The 22,570-nt window shown below is 43.5% G+C and overlaps 1 protein-coding gene across 1 annotated transcript; it reads left to right on the plus strand.

Annotated features, from left to right (window-relative positions):
• The first annotated feature begins 979 nt into the window (after window positions 1-979).
• LOC115105245 (leucyl-tRNA synthetase 1b) lies at window positions 980-22,039 on the plus strand. Its single transcript, XM_029627029.2, has 32 exons — window positions 980-1,088; window positions 1,374-1,495; window positions 1,598-1,685; window positions 1,794-1,874; window positions 1,963-2,100; window positions 2,215-2,376; window positions 7,132-7,244; window positions 7,337-7,400; window positions 7,984-8,051; window positions 8,243-8,468; window positions 8,614-8,701; window positions 11,600-11,676; window positions 11,800-11,853; window positions 11,969-12,109; window positions 12,309-12,386; window positions 12,574-12,659; window positions 12,867-12,932; window positions 13,083-13,165; window positions 13,636-13,774; window positions 14,085-14,297; window positions 15,245-15,302; window positions 15,476-15,539; window positions 16,213-16,396; window positions 16,526-16,616; window positions 16,708-16,848; window positions 16,971-17,111; window positions 18,568-18,678; window positions 19,159-19,269; window positions 19,689-19,793; window positions 20,487-20,582; window positions 20,872-21,004; window positions 21,359-22,039. The coding sequence occupies exons 1-32, from the start codon at window positions 1,083-1,085 to the stop codon at window positions 21,562-21,564; spliced, it is 3,534 nt and encodes a 1,177-aa protein (XP_029482889.1). The 5' UTR covers window positions 980-1,082; the 3' UTR covers window positions 21,565-22,039.
• The last annotated feature ends 531 nt before the right edge of the window (window positions 22,040-22,570 follow it).

The following is a 22,570-nucleotide window of genomic DNA, read 5'->3' on the forward strand; positions in this document are numbered from 1 at the left end:
AGGATACCAGATAGCACTAACCGCGACATAACGGGCATGTAGTAAGCCAATCTGCTGGCCAAACCGAGGGGTTGTCACTAGTTATCACAGCCACAAGGTCTACAGAAAATCGTAAACATTAATGAAAACTAAAATGAGCTTTTTGGTCTTAATTTAAGGTTAGGGTTAAGCATACGTTTAGTAGTTTTGTCAAGGTTAGGTTTAAAATCAGATTTTAAGAAGACAAATTGTATAAATAGGCGGGGTTTATCTATTTGTGGATGTGGTAACTAGTGACGACTAAACCAACTTTTGTAGTAGGAAATATTTGTTTCTCTGTTGGTCCATTCAATTTATGTAATTAATTTCATTATTCTTTTGGCCAAATTTCATATTCACAAATGTACATTTACTAACAAAAAAAAAACACATTTTCTTACCCTACAAAAATAAATTGAACTGTATTTTAAGACTCTGAAATACTCTACTAATAAAAAATCGGTTAGAATTCTAAGTGTATGTATGTCCCTTAAGGTCTTTGTGTAATGTGATATTGTACCCCCTAGCTCAATTGTCCATTGTATATAATCTATATATACTTGTGTTCCCTCATGTTCTCTCTGTATTGATTTGTTGTCAATAAAAAATAAAATAATAAAAACACTTTTGTAGGATTTCGCTCTAGGTTTTGCAAATGTATTTAAAAATTCAATTTCAAAGTTTCAATAATAATGGAACCAGGCCAGGGTTGACTCTTCACTCAGTTGGTAGGAAAATAAGACCTTGCCTAAAATCGTATCAAAATCATTTCACCCTGTTTAAAAAAAAACATATATATATATATATATATATATAGTTTATATGCATTTATATGCGTTGATATATGTGTGAAATATTCTTATTGTGTTTTTGTACTCCAGAGAAAGTAGTCTGTGTCCATATGCTGTAAAAGAGCCACTCGCTTATACTACATTTCCCAGAAGTCTGCATAGGCTGTCCCTTGCTGTAGTGTAGATGTCATCAGCCAAGTGCCGAAGCTGTTGGCGTGGGTTTTCTTGACAGATTATCAGTTTTGACCGTTTTCTGTATATTTCTATATCAAAATGACGGTACGTCGTGGCTACTTACTCCACTTGTGCATGTATGATGCTTTTCAGGTTTAATGCTAGTCATGTTATGTATAACTAGCCAACTACTTTGTTAGCTAGCACTTAGCTGCATTAGCATTAGCTAATTTGAACTAGCTTGCTAGCTAGCAGCTAACACGTTACTTAGAAAAGACGAAACTAGACACCGGGAAGAGACCTACGTCTGGCTATCTAGTTAAGACGCCTATTTGATGTTTAATAATAATAACACATCTACATTTAAATGATACATTACATTAATTTTAGGAGCGGAAGGGAACAGCTAAGTTGGACTTCCTCAGAAAGATAGAAGAGGACATGCAGCAGAAATGGGAGAAGGAAAGAACGTTTGATTGTGATGCACCCACCACTATTGGGGAAAGCACCAAGTAAGTCTACTGGGACTGTTATTTTATGATCATCAACGCTCTATTTTAGTTTATGTCCACTTTTCCCAACCATTATCTAATGGACCACCCTCTCCTTTGTAGCAAAAACAAATACTTTGTCACCTTCCCCTACCCTTACATGAATGGAAGGCTGCATCTTGGTCATACTTTCTGCCTTTCGAAGTGCGAGGTAAGATTTATATAGATTTGACTTACATTTAGCACTATAGGTCTTACGTTAAATATCCTCTGAAAGATTCATTTTACAATTTGCTGACATATGTCTTTTTCTTTGTAGTTTGCTGTTGGTTTCCAACGCTTGAAAGGGAAGCAATGCCTATTTCCTTTTGGGTTGCATTGTACAGGAATGCCAATCAAAGTGAGTTAATTTTAATCCCTTGTTTGCTGTGTACATTATACATGGTCATGGTTGGAAGTTAGACATTAAAATGTATTTTAATCCACAGGCCTGTGCAGACAAGTTGAAGAGAGAGATGGAGGTTTACGGCAACCCACCACAGTTTCCTGAAGAGGAGGAGGAAGAAGAGGAGAAGCCCAAGTTTGCAGATGAGTTCATCATCAAGGACAAAGCTAAGGGCAAAAAGGTGAACTTTAGATGAAAATTTCAATTGATCCTCTGCGCTACTCATATTCTTGGGGGAAATTGTTCCCATTCATACACCATGTAATCTCATTGTGATCTCTTGTGTGATCATCAGAGCAAAGCAGTGGCAAAGGCTGGAGGGTCAAAATTCCAGTGGGACATAATGAAGTCTCTGGGGTTGAGTGACATGGAGATAGTGCCGTTTGCAAATGCAGCGCACTGGCTGGAGTACTTCCCACCCATGACCGTGAAAGATCTGAAGATGATGGGTGTGAAGGTGAGTGATAATGTCTCGAGGCTGCCTGCTGGTTCGACTTAGGAGGTGCGCACACCTCCAACCGCTTCCGAGTATATTACTTGCTAATGTTCAGTCTTTGGATAACAAAGTTGATGAGCTTAGAGCAAGGATTTCTTTCCAGAGAGACATCGGGCCTGTAACATACTTTGTTAAATGGAAACATGGCTCTCTCGGGATACTCTGTCGGAGTCGGTGAAGCCAGCAGTATTCTCAATACATCGCGCAGAAAGGAATAAATATCTCTCCGGGATACGGAGGGGTGTATTTCATGATTAACAACTCATGGCGTAATTTTAGGAACATACAGGATCTCAAGTCCTTTTGTTCACTCGACGTAGAATACATCAATTAAATATCCACCTTATTATCTCCCAAGAGAGTTCTCTGTCATTGCCACGGCCGTTTACATCCCACCTCAAGCCAATACCTCGACGGCCCTTAAGGAACTTCACTGGACTGACTTTATGTAAACTGGAAACCACATATCCTGAGGCTGCATTTATTATAGCTGGGGATTTTAATAAAGCAAATCTGAGGACTAGGCTGCCGAAGTTCTATCAACATATCGACTGTACTACTCGCGCTGCTAAGACTCTCTACCATTGCTTTTCAAACTTACGGAATGCTAAGAAGGCCCTCACCCATTCTCCTTTTGGGAAAATCTGACCACGACTCCATCTTGCTCCTCCCGTCCTATATGCAAAAACTCAAACAGTGCTTCGAACTATTCAACGCTTGTCTGACCAATCGGAATCCACGCTTCAGGATTGTTTTGATCACGTAAGGTAGGTTGCGAGTTTAATCTAGATGCATACACGGATACGGTGACTGAGTTTATAAGGCAGTATATAGGAGATGTAGTACCCACTGACTATTAAAACCTACCCCAACCTAACCATGGATAGATGTTAGCATTCGCGAACCACCGCATTTAACCATGGCAAGGTGACTGTTTATATTCTGCCATATTACCAGTGTAGTTATTCACTCCGCCAGGCAATCAAACAAGCTAAACGTCAGTATAGAGACAAAGTGGAGTCGCAATTCAACGGCTCAGACACGAGACGTATGTGGCAGGGACTACAGACAATCATGGACTACAAAAGGAAAACCAGCCATGTCGCGGAGACCGACGTCTTGCTTCCGGACAGGCAACCGCAAGGCTCTCCAGAGGGTGGTGTGGTCTGCCTAACATATTACCGGGGGCAAACTACCCGCCCTCCAGGACACTTTCAGCACCCAATGACACAGGAAGGCCAAAAAGATAATCAAGGACATCAACCACCCGAGCCACTTCCTGTTCATCCCGCTATCACCCAGAAGGCCAGGTCAGTACAGGTGCATCAAAGATGGGACCGAGAGACTGAAAAACAGCTTCTATCTCAAGGCCGTCAGACTGTTAAACAGCCATCATTAGCACATTAGAGGATGTTGCCTATAGGCATAGACTTGAAATCTCTGGCCACTTTAAGGAATGGAACACTTTAATGTTTACATATCTGGCATTACTCATCTCATATGTATTTACTGTATTGTGGACTATGTTAGTCAGATTTGGGTGTATGTTGAGTAATTTGTTAGATATTACTGCACTGTCAGAGCTAGAAGCACAAGCATTTCGCCACACCTGCAATAACATCTGAAAATCATGTGTATGTGACCAATACAATTTGATTTAATGACAAGAAACCAGTAAACTGGGCTTGATTCTTGTATGCAGTACCATGAATCCTGATGTTAAAGGGTAGGGAGCAAAAACGTAACATATGGATTTGTATTAGTATATGCATTCAAGTCTGAATTCAAGTTATAACTCATTTTTTATTTTTCAAGTAATTACATAAAACCGATCAGAATGCCGATGTCATGCCGGAAAATGTTTTTCCGTGGAGTGGGTAATATGGACTGCCTTGCAAGCCAGCCTATTCCCTATACTGTGAACTCTTAACATAAATAACTTAAAATGTGTAACTTCAAATTAAACAATCGTTTGCACTGATTACTACTGGTTTCAATAAAATGTTCAGGCAACTTACAAGCAAATACTTTATGAATTTGTTACAAATCAGCTTGCAAGGTTGTGAGCCAACTTGCCTGCTAACGTTAGCCCTACCAGCCAGTTGAGTCAGCCAGTTGCTATCAACACCTAGCTTACAGATGAAATAAAGTAAACCAAAGTTTGGGAAATGCATAACGCCATCTAACCAGTTATCAAGTAATGTTATATACAGTTGCCTTAGCCAACCAGTTAAAGTTAGATATTTTTGCCTGTTCGCTAGCCTAGCCAGCTAACTAGCCTAGCTAGCCAACCACCATGGTCGATATAGCTACGTAATAATCCAGAAATCAACACCAACTAGTCTAGCAGAGGCAGGATCCCACAGAACACACAAAAGCCAGCCGATATAAAGCAGAGACTTACCGATTGACGGCTGAGTTAGGAGCGAGGCGCTTCAGAGCAAGAGACTGCTTCACTGGTCGAGGGAGAGTCAACTAATCCAATAGCGATATAGTGTGGTAAATCCAAGTAGATAGATTCCAGGGGCAATAATACATAGGAAGAACGGGTTGAAAAATTGACCAAACAAATTGGGGGATGAAAAAGAAGTCCAGACAAGGTACTAAACAGTTCAATCAGGCAGGAATGATTTGCCAGAGGCAAGCCTGTTGCTGGTACAGAAGAAGTTAGAGCAACCCAGACTAGAAAAGCAGAGCAGGATCATCCGTCCCCCACATGTGGGGAATCTGGCTGTTTAAGTCAAATTGTGATTGAATTGTAGCTCACCACTACCAATACTCGGTCTGCATGGCTAATGGTTAACGTTAGCCAGCTCAAGTTAGCTAACGCAGAGTAGATTCTCCATATGAGAGTACATTGTGGGTAGTTTAGAAGATATATCCTGAAATAAGTTAATAAATATGTAAAATCATAACTGTTTGAAGTTATAGGTAACCAGATTGTGACCAATGTTCCCTTAATTTTATAACTAAGCAAATTTCACGTCTCCTGGGCACTAACTTGAACATTGTGGAAATTCTATGCAGCTTCCAGCTCACGCGTTTACTGTGAACACTGAGACTGCACCTGTTTTAAGTTAGTTTTAACAGTGGTCAAGTTGGCTACTGTCGCTATTTGATCATAATGTAGGCCTACCAGAGTGCCCTACCGTCAAGAACAATGGAGAAAATGCATCCCATAACAGCTTTAACATGGAAATAGCTGTTCTCATTCAGCCTACTGTAGCACCCAATGTATGGTGTTCAATGTAGGCCTACATTCCATGAGACTTTTGAAAAAAACACGCATGGCTTGATATTACCCTGTTTATCAACTTGTCCTTCAGACAAGGTGGCTGAAAATGTTGTTTGATGCAAGAAACCACTTTCAAAATAAAATGGATAATTATTCCCATACCATTATCAGAATCTCAAATTATGCTACACTCTGCCTATAGGCTTCAATAAGCTAAGTAGCCAGTCTCAAAATACAACACTGCCCCTTTAAGACAAAAGAAACGGCTCTTTACCTGACTCTCTTTTCAAAGATGTTTAGAAATGTACACATTTTGGCCTCCCGAGTGGCGCAGCAGTCTAAGTCACTTACAGATCCTGGTTTGATACCGGGCAGTGTTGCAGCCGGCCGCGAACGAGAGATCCATGAGGCGACGCAAATTGGCGCAGCGTCGTCCGGGTTAGTGAAGGGTTTGACCGGCCGGGATGTCCTTGTCCCATCGCGCTCTACCGTCTCCACTGGCGGGCCAAGCGCATGCACTCTTGACACGGTCACCAGGTGTTTCCTCCGACACATTGGTGTGGCTGGCTTCCAGGTTAAGTGAGCATTGTGTTAAGAGCCAGTGCAGCTTGGCGGGGTCGTGTTTCAGAGGATGCATGGCACTTGACCTTCGCCTCTCCCGAGTCCGTGCGGGAGCTGCATTGATGGGACAATTGGATACCACAAAATTGGGGAGGAAAAAGGGGATACAAGAATAAAATGCATGCACACATTTTATGCTCTTGAAGGACGCAATCACTCCCCTATTGCTGACTACAAATGATCTATAACTGGGCTAATACCTCAATAACTGGATAGAATATGTACAAAATGTTCACACGCGACTACATGCAGCTCTCGCTTTGATATCACAACAAGCGCATCTACTCACGACCGCTAATGCTGTCAACACAGTCCAGTTCAAAATAAACGGCACCGATCCATATCTGACAATGGTCTATTTGCATCTAGGCCTACTGCATTTGATTGTTTATGCCGCACCCGGTCTGTGTCGAGTCCGGGCTGAGTCATGCGTGTCAATGCAATAGAATCCTACTTCAATGCTTTCTGCCTACAACAAAATCTCTTGCATTGTTCATTTTGGTATGTTGCATTGAAAGTGGGTAATACTGCGTTGATTAGATCACAATTGCCGCAGTTAAGGGAAACGTTCCTAGTGCTAACAGGGGAAACTAGAACCGTGGTCACCAACCTTTTCTGAATCAGTGTAAGCCTAATCTAATGCTCAGATTCTTTTTAAACATGACTTAAATGTAAGCCTATGCAAAGTTAACCAATTAAAAACAGTACTGTAGCAATGACATCCATGTATGACTATTTGAAAGTTAAATGTGTGGTTCTCAAGTTAAGATTCAGACCTAAATGTACAGATCAACAACCATTACTTAACTTTGAAAGTATTTCAGGTGCTGTCCAGGTTCTTAAGCATAATTATATCACAGGTGGACTGGCGACGCTCCTTCATCACAACCGATGTCAACCCGTTCTACGACTCCTTCGTGAGGTGGCAGTTCATCACCCTGAAAGAGAGGAAGAAAATCAAGTTTGGTAAAAGGTATGTTTAGAACTTGGAAAGGTTTATTATAACCTTGCAATGTGTAAACCTTGTAGCATTATTACATTGATTTACATTCTAACTTTTTACAGGTATACCATCTACTCCCCAAAAGATGGACAGCCATGTATGGACCATGACAGGCAGACTGGAGAGGTGAGATTTTCTTGCCACTACATTAACTTTTATTCATCACATGCTTTGGAAAAAACAGGTAACAATGAAATGCTTACTTACGGGCCCTTTCCAACAATGCAGAGAAAGAAAATGGATAAATAATAATAATAATAAATGTGCAATGAGTAGTGATAACTTGGCTATATACACAGGGTACCAGTACCGAGTCGATATGCAGGAGTATGAAGTAATTGATTTAGATAAGTACATATAACTTGGAATAAAGTGACAGATAATAAACAGTAGCAGCAGTGCATCTGATGAGTCAAAGTTAGTGGAAAAAGTGTCAGAGCATATAGTCCAGGTAGCTATTTGGTTAATTATTTAATCAACTATTTAGTAGACTTATGGCTAGGGGGTAGAAGATTTTCAGGGTCATGTTGGTTCTAGACTTGCTGTAGCAGAGGGAACAGGTTATGACTTGGGTCACTGGAGTTTGACAATTTTTAGGGCCTTCCTCTGACACTGCATGGTATAGATGGATGGCAGCAACATAATCTCAATGAGGTTTTGTCCCTCTGTTGTGTAGCTGCAGCTCTATAAACACGTTTTTACATTCTAGGGAGTTGGACCACAGGAGTATACCCTCATCAAGATGAAGGTTGTAGAGCCCTACCCTGCAAAACTAAGGTAGTGCATGTAGCAGACTAGACAGTGTTTTTTTTAGCATGGCCTACATTGTCATTGATATGATATACAATCAACTTTGTCACATTTTAGACCTAGCAGTTTTGCCTGATAGCAGGTAACATTTGTTGCTGGTTGGAGAAAGACTACCATCCACCTTCTGCAAATACTCTTCTGAAAACTGTTTCCCTCAGTGGCCTTAAAGGAAAGAACATCTTCTTGGTGGCAGCTACTCTCAGACCAGAGACCATGTTTGGCCAGACTAACTGCTGGGTCCATCCTGACATCAAGTACATAGCCTTTGAGATGGCCTGTGGAGACGTGTTCATTAGCACGAGGAGGTCAGCTAGGAACATGTCTTACCAAGGCTTCACCAAGGAGAACGGCAAGGTTACAGTGATCATGGATGTTCTGGGAAAGGTGTGCACATTTAAATGACATCCTTATGTTTAAGTGTCTGCACACACATTTACCCAATAATGTACGTTAAATAGCTTGAGTTCCCTCTGACACACACGCACCTTGTGAGTTTGACCACACACATGTCTCTTTACCTTCTCTGTAGGATATTCTTGGATGTGCTCTTAGTGCCCCGCTGTCGTCTTACCGGACCATCTATGCCCTGCCCATGCTTACCATCAAGGAGGACAAAGGTATTGAGAATGCTCCAAATACTGCTTTTTTAACTGCATCCATCCTGTCTCTGCTAGAGCACATTGAGACGGCTTGAGGCAGTCCTCCTATTGAAGAGCTAAAGTGAAGGAGACATAAGTCATTGTAGAGCACAGTGAACATTGCTGAAATGGACAACAAAGATTACTTTTTATTAGGGGGTAGATCAGCTTTAATATTACAGATATATTATGGCTTCCATCAATGTAATTGCCTGCATCATTTCCAATCCCCCATATTTTATTGATAAATATTTTATGGGTCTTTATTCTATTCCCCCAACACCACCACACCTCCCTTAATTGAAGTAAACTAATGGAGAACAACACTTACGCTTCTATGTGCATTCAGGAAGTATTCAGACCCCATGACCTTTTCCACATTTTGTTACAGCCTTATTCTAAAATGGATTAAATTGTTTCTCCCCCACCTCAATCTCCACACGATACCTCATAATGACAAAGCAAAAAGTGGTTTAGACATTTTTGATAAATTATAAAAATAAATCATATCACATGTAAGTATTCAGACCCTTTACTCAGTACTTTGTTAAAATCAAATCATATTTTATTGGTCAAATACACGTGTTTAGCAGATGTTATTGCGGGAGTCCCAGCTTTGATGCACCTCTACTGACCTCAACTTCTAGGTGGTAGTGGTGTGAACAGGCAGTGGCTCAGGTGATTATTGTCCTTGATGATCTTTTTGACCTTCCTGTGACATCTGGTGCTGAAGGTGTCCTGGAGGGCATGTAGTTTGCACCTTTGGCAGCGAGTCTTCTTGGGTATGACGGTACAAGCTTGGCACACACTGCAGGTCCTCTCAAGCTCTGTCAAGTTGGATGGGGAGCGTCGCTGCACAGCTATTTTCAGATCGCCGGAGATGAGGTTCAAGTCCAGACTCTGGCTAGGCCACTCAAGGACATTGAGAGACGTGTCCTGAAGCCAATCTGGTGTTGTGTTGGCTGTGTGCTTTGGGTTGTTGTCCATTTGGAAGGAGAACTTTTGCTCAAGTCTGAGGTCCTGAGCGCTTTGGAGCAGGTTTTCAACAAGGATTTCTCTGTACTTTGCTCCGTTCATCTTTCCTTCGATCCTGACTAGTTTCCCAGTCCCTGCCGCTGAAATACATCCCCATAGCATGATGCTGCCACCACCATGCTTCACCGTAGGGATGGTGCCAGGTTTCCTCCATACGTGACGCTTGACTTTCAGGCAAAAGAGTTCAATCTTGGTTTCATCAGACCAGAGAATCTTGTTTCTCATGTCCTGAGAGCACTTTCGGCTCCTTTTGGCAAACTCCAAGCAGGCTGTCATGTGCGTTTTACTGAGGAGTGGCTTCCGTCTGGTCACTCTACCATAAATGCCTGATTGATGGACTGCTGCAGCGATGGTTGTCCTGGAAGGTTCTCCCATCTCCACAGAGGAGCTCTGGGTTCTTGGTCACCTCCCTGACCAAGGCCCTTATCCCCCAATTGCTCCGTTTGGTCGGGTGGCCATCTCTAGGAAGAGTCTTGGAGGTTCTAAACTTCTTCCATTTAAGGATGATGGAAGCCACTGTATTCTTGGGGGACCTTCAATGCTGCAGACATTTTTTGGGACCCTTCCCCAGATCTGTGTTTCGACTCAATGCTGTCTCAGAGCTCTACTGACAATTCCTTCGACCTCATTGCTTCGTTTTTGCTCTGACATGCACTGTCAACTGTGGGAACTTGTATAGACAGGGGTGTACCTTCCCAAATCATGACCAATCAATTGAATTTACCACAGGTGGACTCCAAGTTGTGGAAACATCTCAAGGATGATCAATGGAAACAACATGCACCTGAGCTCAATTTAGTCTCTGAGCAAAGAGTCTGAATACTTGTGTTAATGTTTTATTTTTTTAATACATTTGCAAAAGCATTCTCAACCTTTTATCTAGTTGTAAGTATGGGTATTGTGTGTAGATTGAGGGGACTTTTTTGTTGATCCATTTTAGAATAAGGCTGTAACGTAACCAAATGTTGAAGAAGTCAAGGGGTCTGAATATTTTCAGACTGCACAGTAATATGCATTTTACGGACAAAGTATATTTTACAATAGGTATCTTTTGTTTTTAGTCCCATTATTCAGCTCCCCTCAACCCCCTCCCATCAATCTCTGAACACCATCCATATTTTTAGATATTTTTTTTTTTACTCTGCTGTTATGTTTCACACAAGTTCTGAACCTTTCTATTATTGTTTCTACAGATTGTAAATTAAAGAGATTTTTTTGCTAAGAGTATTATATTATTGATCGATTGACCAGGACTTTTAAAGTCAACCAACAGTGCCATTTGTAGCGTTGGTTCCGGGTAATGTTGCAATTTTTCAGCCATTCCTGAACCTGCGACCAAAAAATCTACATATGGACAGTACCAAAACGTTACTACAATTTTGGTAAATTGAAAAATCCTAAATTTAGAATACGGTGTCGTTTTGTGTATCAGTTCATCGTTATATGGCACAGCGGTGACATTTTTTGTCCTTTTTAAACTGGTCTACCTTTTTGTTTATCAAACATTTCTTTAACCAATTTTGGTCTTGAATGCAGGGCCGACAGACAAGTTGTGACTTACTGATGTACACCTGAGGGGATGCTGCACTATGAGTCATTACAATTAATAATTTTGGTCCGCTTTGCTCCAGGCGTTTACATCTGCATCAAAAGGGTGTGGCTGAATTGAAATATCAGAAAGCAGATATCTATGGCTTTGTTCGCTCTAATGCGCATCATCCTGTGTTGGATAGAAAAGGCAATGACTTCCTCAGAGGACACAGCAGTGGCATGTCTTGTGGTTTGTAGATGTTGGTTTTGTTTGTCATGTGACTCTGGTCCACTTGTTTTGTGACCCCCCAGGCACTGGAATTGTCACCAGCGTACCGTCCGACGCACCTGATGACATCGCTGCCCTCAGGGATATCAAAAAGAAACAGGTGACACTAACTGTACAAAACTGTGCCCGTTTGTGGCTACTGGTCTATTTTAGTCAACCTATGCATTACAAAATGTGTTTTGGTTATTGATGTAATTGGAGATCACTTGGATTCCTCTTATAGGCCCTGAGAGAGAAATATGGTATCGAAGACAAGATGGTCCTACCTTTTGAGCCGGTAAGCTTAAGTCACACTGACACCCTCGCCTTGCCTCTCACGTCCTTTTTCCGGTCCCTAAATGATCAGACAGTGCAGTGTGTGCCTAATATTCACTGCTGCCCTACTCCTCCAGGTGCCCATCATTGAGATCCCTGGCTATGGGAACCTGTCTGCTCCTCTGGTGTGTGACGAGTTGAAAATCCAGAGCCAGAATGACCGTGAGAAGCTGGCAGAGGCCAAGGAGAAGGTTTACCTCAAGGGCTTCTATGAAGGGGTGAGTCCTAATGGCTACACAGAACATCTCGACTATGCATATGTATAATACAATGCAGCTTTATTTATCCCCATAGAACAGTTCAGGATACTGGGGGCTATAGATGTGCATCAGAGTTATTCAACAACATACAATGGTATATGAAAAATCAACATCCACATGTTCTCTGATTTTCTAATGAATGGTCTTCTTTTCTCAGATCATGCTGGTTGAAGGCTACAAGGGCCAAAAGGTGCAGGATGTCAAGAAACCCATCCAGAAGATGATGGTGGAGAAGGTACCCTGGTTGAAATCAATTATTTGATACCAATCTATTTATTGCGTTTCTGTTTATTTTCTGCAACTATGTTTACAATGTGGTGCTGTTTGCTACTGTTGGTTCTTTCTCTGACCTGTATGATGCGTTTGATACGGTTCTTTATGTTTCTCTGTTTTCTAACTGGGATCTCTACCAATGTTCCCAGGGCCAAGCTTTGATCTACATGGAGCCAGAGAAGCAGGTGATGTCACGCTCTTCAGACGAGTGTGTGGTGGCACACTGCGACCAGTGGTGAGTATGGGAGCCTGAAAATACTCCCTGATGTATGCTAGTTTTTCCTGTTTATTCACTGATAGCAATGGTGAAACGGCGCGATGTTCAGTGTGGATCCAAGGCTACCTGACAGCATAGACAAGTATCTAAGAGTAATTATTAGGGAAACTCTAAACTGAACATTTCTGAGCTGAATTCCTAAAGTATGTGGTGTCTGTCTGACAGGTATCTGGATTATGGAGACAAAGAGTGGAAACAGCAGGCCATGGAATGCCTGAAGTCACTGGAGACGTGAGTCATTCCGCTGTTCTGTCGCTCAACTGCCCCAGCTCCCTCCAGTGACTATACCACTGCTAACAAGCTCCTTGTCAAAGCAATATGTCAGTGTGTTGACGATTTTGTTGGTCAAACTGTGCTTCCTGTATATGTTTGACTCTTTAGGTTCTGTGACGAGACGAGGAAGAACTTTGAGGCCACTCTGGACTGGCTCCAGGAGCACGCCTGCTCTCGTACCTACGGACTGGGTGAGGAGGGTGACGGGAGTTGGAGGAGGGTGACGGGAGTTGGAGTTAGTTTGTCACAACACAGCGGATTCTGTGCAGAACCAGGAGGTTTTACTGACCATGTGACCTTACAACTCTGGGCCTAGTTATAGCTATAAAATACAGTCTATAACCAGACCACATAGAGTCACATTGTCAGAAACATCTCACGTCCAGAGCATCTTTTGAGACCATCAGTAACCGTTCAGAGCCTTTTTGGAATTTGCAAGGACTTAAGATGGAGACAAAATAACCCACAATAAGGAAGCATTTTTTACTAAGTCATGTGCCATACTGCAGGAAGGACACGTTTCACATGCTTAATGATCAGTTATCCATTTCATTGGTGGACCCAGCATGCTAAGCCATAGTAATGATATGATAATCATATCCCTTACCGTTCACATGAAGTGTTTGTTGTTGTTTTTTGTACGGTGTGCTTGTTGCCATAGGTACAAGGTTGCCATGGGACCAGCAGTGGCTGATCGAGTCCCTATCTGACTCCACCATTTACATGGCCTACTACACCGTGGCTCACTTCCTCCAGGGGGGAGTGCTCAACGGACAGGGACCCTCTCCTCTAGGAATCAAGTATGCGCCACTCGACTCTCACGCGGTTGTCTTATTTAGCGGCGATAGGCATCTGTAGATGCAGATGGAAGATATTACAGCATGTTCAGATGTCCTTTTAAACATATTGCAATGGAGAAAGTTTGTATTTTAGTAGATGGAGATGTATATGAACATCATGTACTGTTTTGCACATGTATTCCTTTTCGAGGAAGAGGATAAATGCGCTGTGCCAGATTTTTAAATCCCTATTTGGTTATGGATACAGTACTATTGGAGCCACTACATAATCTGAGTCTGTGCCTGCTCTCTCTCTCTCTCTCTCTGTAAGGCCAGAGCAGATGACCAGGGAGGTGTGGGACTTCATCTTCTTCAAGAGCTCTCCCTTCCCTAAGACGGACATCCCCAAGGAGCACCTGCAGAGGCTGAGGAGGGAGTTTGAGTACTGGTACCCAGTGGATGCCCGTGTGTCTGGGAAGGACCTGGTGCCCAACCACCTATCCTACTACCTGTACAACCACGTGGCCATGTGGCCCAATGACAGGTGAGACGTACCACCTTCCTGTCTCTGCCTGCCTGCCTGCCTCTCTCTGGTTCTAGGGCTGCTGCAGGGGTACAAGTCCGGTATTCATCCTAATTAATATAATAGTTTAGATTTAAACGTTTACATGCTTTGCTAGAGTAACGTAGCCTTACGTAGAGCAATTTCAACTTTGAAATGAAACGAGACAATGGTAGCCACAACCATTCAAAAAAGTAGTTTTGTTTTTGTTGAATTTTTACCCCTTTTTCCTCCCCAATTTCGTGGTATCCAATTGTTTTAGTAGCTACTATCTTATCTCATCGCTACAACTCCCGTACGGGCTCGGGAGAGACGGAAGGTTGAAAGTCATGCGTCCTCCGATATACAACCCAACCAAGCCGCACTGCTTCTTAACACAGAAGGCATCCAAACCGGAAGCCAGCCGCACCAATGTGTCGGAGGAAACACTGTGCACCTGGCACACTGCGCACTGCGCCCGGCCCGCCACAGGAGTCGCTGGTGCGCGATGAGACAAGGACTTCCCTACCGGCCAAGCCCTCCATAACGCGGATGACGCTGGGCCAATTGTGCGTCGCCCCACGGACCTCCCGGTCACGGCCGGTTACGACAGCCTGGGCGCGAACCCAGAGTCTCTGATGGCACCGCTGGCGCTGCAGTGCAGCTCCCTTAACCACTGCACCACCCGGGAGACCCAAAAAAGTAGTTTTATGGGTAATATTTAAAAAAGTAACTGGTGTACATTGTTATAAACTTATCGTTATCGTGATAATTCAGTACATTTATCATGATATGGATTCTTGCCCATATCGCCCAGCTTTAAGCCTAATGGCCATTCACTGCAGGGTCTAATCAGTTATGGGTTTGACGCCTTGCCGATTGTATGGAATGTAAGACAATCCCTCCAGAGAGCCCCATGATTTTCAAGGAGATTATCTTTGTGTACACAGCGGAAAATGGCCGCAGGCAGTCCGAGCCAATGGTCACCTGTTATTGAACTCTGAAAAGGTGCGTTTATTTCCTTCTCAAATTGATTTTGTTAACTCCAATGAACTCTCCTTTTTCTGTCTCCTGCTCTGGCATGATTGGAGCGGTGTGTTTGTCTTAAGACGTCAGTGTCTTACACAAAAAGCGTGTGTTTGTGTGTGATCCTCCTAACGATCTGTGTTTGTATTCATCAGATGTCCAAATCCACGGGCAATTTCCTCACTCTGAGTGAAGCCATCGCCAAGTTCTCTGCTGACGGTAAGCATTCCAGCCTCTTACCACAATGCTTCCTAATTGCTAGGAAGCTTGCTGAGAGGAGCAGTCATTTATTTCCGGAAGTCGTTAGCATAATCAATTAGTTATGCTTTACTTCTCAATGTTTCCTTCTGTTTCTCCTCTGATGGGAGGGTGGCTAGCTTTATTTGAGGAACAGAAGAGGAAGGGGGAGCAGAGCAGTGGGATAGCTTCTCCTGCCTTCCTTTTGATCTCCTCTTCCTACTTGGAGAATAGAAATCAATGCCATCTGTCCCAGAGTGGTGATGGGAGATGAATCATTTTGAGATGATGCCATGCCTGTGGCTGAGTGCTTCGTTCTGGTTATTTATGTAGAAGTTGGACTGCCTAAATACACTGCGCTCTTCACATACTTTTGTAGTAGACAGGAGAGGATGGAGGGGAATTGTTTTGAAGCTCTGATTGTTATTATGCATCATTTAACAAATTAATCGGACTCTGCTTTTTTAGTGTCAAAGTGCTTGTTTCTAGCAGTGCCGCTGTAATAGTGTGTTTGTGTTTAACACTCAGGGAACGCACACAGTCTTACTGTGTTGTGTGTGTGTGTGTGCGCCCTGAGTGTTGTGTGTGTGTGTGTGTGTGTGTGTGCGCCCTGATTGTTAAACAGTCTTACCATGTTGTGTGTGCCTTTGCCCAGGGATGCGCATGGCCCTGGCGGACGCGGGAGACACAGTGGAAGACGCTAACTTTGTGGAGGCCATGGCCGACGCCGGCATCCTGCGCCTCTACACCTGGGTGGAGTGGGTCAAGGAGATGATAGCCAATCAGAACAACCTGAGGACCGGGCCAGCCGACACCTTCAACGACCGCGTGTTCGGCAGGTACAGTCCAATGAGACACAGATTTGTGTGGATTCGTCATCCAAACTCCAACTAATTGATCTCTAGCGAGGATAAATGTCTGACCTTAGCATAATTCTAAGACTTGTTGACTTATTTCCCCCTGTTCAGTGACATGAATGCAGGCATCATGAAGACCGAGCAGCACTATCAGAGGATGATGTACAAGGAGGCGTTGAAGAGCGGCTTCTTTGAGTTCCAGGTAACAAGCTGACATCTGTCAGTGTTTGGGCTGTGTGCAGCATTCCCAATCACCAGTGATGAGACCCTAAACTGTGTGTGTGTCCTGGCAGGCAGCCAAGGATAAGTACAGGGAGCTGGCCATCGAGGGGATGCACCGGGACCTGGTGTTCCAGTTCATTGAGAAGCAGACCCTGCTGCTGGCCCCCATCTGCCCACACCTCTGTGAACACACCTGGGGTCTCATGGGCAAGGTAAGGGGGACAGTGCTCACAATATGACAACCTCTAAAGGCCATACATCCATATCAGAACCTTGTTGGGATGAAAGGCTATGGTCATAAATATTACCATAATACCCCCTCCTCTCTCCCCAGACTGGCTCTCTGATGAAAGCATTGTGGCCAGTGGCAGGTCCAGTAGACGAGGTGCTGATGCGCTCTTCTCAGTACGTCATGGAGACAGCACATGACCTAAGAATACGTCTCAAGGCCTACCTGGCACCCCCCAAGAGCAAGGTAAGACCTATAGCCACCTGGCACCCCACTAAGATCAGTGTAAGACCTATAGCTAGCTACCTGGCACCCCACTAAGAGCAAGGTAAGACCTATAGCTAGCTACCTGGCACCCCACTAAGAGCAAGGTAAGACCTATAGCTACCTGGCACCCCACTAAGAGCAAGGTCACATTAATGTTCTGCCAAGGTGCAGAGAGATCTGGGCACACAGCCAACAGGGAACTAGCCATTTTATTGCAATGATAATACATTTGTACCAGTACCACAGTAATACCGTGAGTGAATATTAATGTGTGCTTTATGGAGCTGAACTAACCACTTTTGTGGTTCATGTTTGATGAATAGCCTAATTGTTAAATGAGACACAATAGTCCTGCAGAATCTTCTCCCTTTCACAGAGCATATTGAGCCAGAAAACAAGTCACTTAATTAAACCATGACAATACCAGCCTTGGCTACAGGCAAATCTCACTAAGTTGTGCAGCCATTCCCCAATAGTGACATGTTAGATCTCATTGTTTTAGTAATGTTCTCACAGCACTGCAGAGACCAATGAGCTCTCAAACTCAAATGTATACAGTCCTAGACAGATGTTAAAATGTCAGGCTCCATCATCAGGTTATCCTGTGTAGTATTCCGTTTTAGGGACATGCGTGTATGGCGGAGCGCTATATAGTCATAGCTTCTAGCATGTATGTTTATTTTTCAACCTTTTCTACATTTTGACATTCCATTAGTAAGTGCCTGGAGGCAGCAGGGAGCACAGATCCTATAATTCATATATAGTTCTAGCTATATCTAATTCTTTGGCAAAGGAGAATATTATTAACAACTTGAAGCTCTCGCTTTCATACATTTTATTCATGTTGTCCTTAAACATTTTTTTTTTTTTACAACACTTGAATTTGTATACTCAATCGGAAATTAACCCATACGTTTCAATCGCACTATATAGCTGAACTTCCGCGACACGGATTGAATCGTGACCATCAGTGAGAACAGCTCTACTTCAGAGACCATTAGAGTAGCTGTAGCATCCTGCCATGGGGACTAGACATATTTAATGTGTGGCTCACACACACCCTCCACTACTCATCTAAGAAGAGAGGGGGGGGGGGGATGACCGTGAAGGCAAAGTGTCTAGTATGGTGACTGGAAGAGACGACAGCTGTCATGTAAAATGAGTTCACGGATGCCCGGCTCCACTTGGCACAGAGACTAGTTCACACAGTAGCTTTTAGAGCGGGAGCATTAACTAGAGTGACTTTTCTCAGTCATGTCATGTTAACCCAGGTGGTGTGATAATGGATGTCAGGCTGGATCAGGACTGCCTGCTCTGATGCACATTGCAGCCAGGGTAATGCTACTGCTGTTGTTTAATAAGACTGGACCAGTACTAGCAGACTGACTGAGCTCTCCGTTTTCCGTCTCTCTGTCTGTGTCCCTCCCCTCAACAGAAGGGTGACGTGAAGCCCACGGCCAAGCCCTCCCACTGCACTATCTACGTGGCCAAGACGTACCCCTCTTGGCAGCACAGTGCTCTCTCGCTGCTGGGAAAACACTACAAGGCAAGTACCAACCCCCAGGAATCTGCCTGATGGGGAATCATACAAGGCAGACAGAGAGAATCTGGGGGAAAGAATCCACTATGAACCTGACTCAACTAGGTTTTTAACCTGAGTCCCAAAGGACACCCTATTTCCTATGTAGTGCACTACTTTTTACCAGAGCTCATAGGCTGGGTCCTATAGGTTTCTGGTCAAAAGTAGTGCACTATATAGGGAATAGGGTGCCATTTGTGAGATAGCCTAAGTCTGTTTAGAAATAGATAGTTATAAAATGTGAGTTCATGCTGTTCCCTCCTGTTGTTTTGGGGTGGAGTTGCAACAGAATGGAGAGACCCTACTGTGATCTGCCCAGAGGCAGAGAATGTCATTCTGCTGACAACCTGGAATCCCCTTGATGATAGACTCTGACCCTCCCCCTGTACGTGTGTGTGTGTGTTCTTCCCTGTGTGTGTGTTCGTTCTTCCCTGTGTGTGTGTTCAGAGCAACAAGGGCGCTCTGCCTGATAACAAGGTCATTGCCATGGAGCTTGGCGCCCTGCCGGAGCTCAAAAAGTACATGAAGAAAATGATGCCATTCGTGGCCATGATCAAGGTGAGGCTGAGGACAGGAGGGTTGGCCCTTTTCTGCTCTCCCAGGGCCCTGATCTGTGGTGGGGTGGGGGGGGTCTCACTATAACGGGGTTCTCTGCCAGGCTCTGCATTCTCACAAGGAGACTAATAAAAATAAACATCTCTCTGTACAGTTATTAAGCACATTGAGGACAAGATTTCCTTCATTAAATCAATTGTATTCATACAGGGGCAGCACAACAGTGATTTGCTAGCCTTACTCAGTGGTTCAGAGCTCAGCATGGTGTATTGCTAGAGGTATGGCTGTGCCAACGTGATCAAACAAACAGTCTTCCAAGCCAGATGATTGCCTGTGTTGACTGTAAAATCGTGCTGTGTGTCAAATAAACGGATGTGAACACGAGCGCTTTAAGGCTAACTGCTGTGTGTTGTGTTCCTCAGGAAAACCTGGAGAAGAATGGCGCCAGGGTTCTGGACCTGGAACTGGAGTTTGACGAGCGAGCCGTGCTGCTGGAGAACCTAGTTTATCTGACTAACTCTTTGGAGGTACACCAAACACTCCCCTCACTTTCTCCCAGCACTACACGTTTCATGGAATATGTTGTGGAGGACAGACTCCACAACCTGATGTTCGTTCTCTAACTCTTAGCCCCCTGGTCATCACCGAAACAAGTGTATACATCAATCAAGCTGTTGTTTTTAAACATCCCTCGTTCCTGTTGACTTCTCTTTTTTTAGTTTGCCTGTTCATTTATCCCTCACCTCGAGGGTGGAATGCAGCTATTTTGTATCTGCTTACGAGCACTGCTGTCCATACAGCCCTATGTGTTTTATCAATCTAACCTATTTCCCACCTCATTCATTATCCAAGCTAATTCCCCACTAGAGAAGTGTACTTTATTAGTACTGTATTGACCAAAGTGATTCAGCCAGCCCCCTTTTATTTAGAGGCTATTGACACACAAAGATCTAGTTTGTAATCCCCTCTGTAGCCATTCTCAATTATACTGAAACGACAACAGTTGCCTTGAATGTGCAATCAGGGTAATTTTGCTGCAGAGCCAATCGCATCAGGATTTCAGGCCAATGCCAACGCTCTTTTATTTGCACTCCACCTGTTCACCACAGTATGAATTCACAATGCCTCAAACACACTCTGCATGTCACACTGGCTACTGTGCTAATCGTTTCTCCCTCAATCTTTCTCATTCTCTCTCGCTCTCCTCTTTTCATCCCCAGCTTGATCAGATAGATGTGGTATTCGCATCAGAGGCAGATGACAAAATAAAGGAGGACTGTTGCCCAGGGAAACCGTTCAGTGTCTTCAGATCAGAAGTAAATCCTACCACTATTTCTGCTTGATTAGTCCTCCACACAGATTTTTGCATCATTGTAGTTGCATCATTATAGTGTTGAGACATCTTTTTATTTTTAGACCTTTCATCATTTTTTCTTAAACCACAATGTGCACTTCAACATTTTTGACAGCCATGGTAAATAATTCCTTGACACTAAAACATGTGATTTATGACAACATGCATATGTATGTCTGTATAATGATTTGAACACTTCGTGAATGATGCATTTAGTTCAGACCAGTGAGCTGTGTGTTTGTGTCCCCTAGCCCGGTGTGGCAGTGTCCCTGCTCAACCCCCAGCCATCCAACGGTCTCTTCACCACCACTATTGACATCCGACAGGGCGACAGCAGAGACAGCATCATCCGGAGACTATCCAAAGTCAACAGATTCATTAAAGGTATGTTATTAAACCCCTAAAGACCTTGCGACTTCACTGCTTTCCTATTGATACCGTGTAATTGAACCATATTTTATCAAGGTTTGTTAATAGCCTGCCCTGGGCTATTGCTGTTTCCTTGAGTTAACTCTTAAAGTAAACTTTACTGAGAGTATACATTGTTCTTTTAGATGTTCTAATTGTTTAAGTCTAGTAGTAATTAGATGAGTACCGTGCTCTTAGTTTCCGTACAGTAACTTCTGATCATACAATTAGCAGAATGTTGTTATTTTCGGTTGCTGTTCAACACGTCCCTTATGTCCTGTAGACCTGACTGAAGTGAAGTATTTACATGGTCTTCCTGTCCCCTTGCAGACCTGTCCAAAGTGAAGCTGATGCGCTTTGAGGACCCTGTCCTGGGGCCTCGCCGGGTGCCCATCCTGGGGAGGGAGGAGCAGGGCAAGCTGCCTATCTCTGACAAGTCGTCCTTCAGCATCAGCCTGGCTGACAGGAAGGTCCTTATGACAGACAATGGCCTCAGCGTAGACATAGGAGACACCCTGGTGTACCTGGTACAATAGAGCACAGGTCTTGGGTCTGTTTCAATACTTTTACAATGTTTCCATCCTTGAGGAAACCACTGGTCTTACAAGGCCTAATCTAGTCTCAAAGATATCAGTAATTATCTCAAGGAAGGTAGGAAGGATGCATGTTAAAAAGCATTTGAACAGGGCCCTGCTCTCTGTGTAGTGGTGTGGGACTGAACAGCAGGAGGCTGTAACAGAATGACAAGACAGCATTTTTCTGCTGTAGATGTTACTATGTGCTATGACATACACAGCTCTGTGGAGTACAGCCAGGAAGTAGTCTTGCCTTCACCGTTTCTATTCAAGTGGTTAAAAAAAATAGAATGTACTCGTGTCCTCCCATCGTATACGAAATGCAATTATGTTGTTTCAGCGATTCAGTGTCTGTCATGATGTTTTAAAGAATGGACGAAAGAGTAATTGTACAAGGTGACGTGAATTTTCCTAAAATAAATCAATCTTTAACGTATTTGGGTGGTGCATTTCTTTATTTTCATCCATATTGCAGTGGTCCACTAGGTCAGGGTTTCCCAAACTTGGTCCTGCCCCCACTCCCCCAGGTGCACGTTTTTGTTTTTTGTCCTAGCACTACACAGCTGATTCAAATATCCAATTCCAAAAACCACAACGTGCAACGAGTTTGGGAAACCCTGCTCTAGGTTGCCAGTTGGGTGGGATGCTCACATGACCAACCTAGAAAACACAACAATGAATGAAATGGAAAAACATCTAATGGACTGAAGTCAATCTACTGGCAGTGTGAGCACAGCTAATTAGATCCCCTTTGGAAATCAGTCATGTAGTTGAAACGGTCTCCCTCTGTCTCTCCTTTGTAGTGTGTGTTTTATAAAAACATAATGCTTTTTTGCTTTCAACAGGAAATGTTCTCAGCTGTTCAGAGAATCATGGTGAGATGTTTCTTATTTGACCACGAGCCTCCCCAGCCCATTACTGTCATACTGTTATTACTGTCAAAGACGGCACCAAAAAAAGCAGATGT

Source organism: Oncorhynchus nerka, linkage group LG22, assembly GCF_034236695.1.
Source record: "Oncorhynchus nerka isolate Pitt River linkage group LG22, Oner_Uvic_2.0, whole genome shotgun sequence".
Taxonomy (NCBI): Eukaryota; Metazoa; Chordata; class Actinopteri; order Salmoniformes; family Salmonidae; genus Oncorhynchus; species Oncorhynchus nerka.

Coding starts and splice junctions, on each gene's coding strand:
- LOC115105245 (XM_029627029.2), top strand. Junction 1,875..1,962: donor GTACAGGAATGCCAATCAAA/GTGAGTTAATTT, acceptor TTTAATCCACAG/GCCTGTGCAGACAAGTTGAA. Junction 7,245..7,336: donor AAAATCAAGTTTGGTAAAAG/GTATGTTTAGAA, acceptor AACTTTTTACAG/GTATACCATCTACTCCCCAA.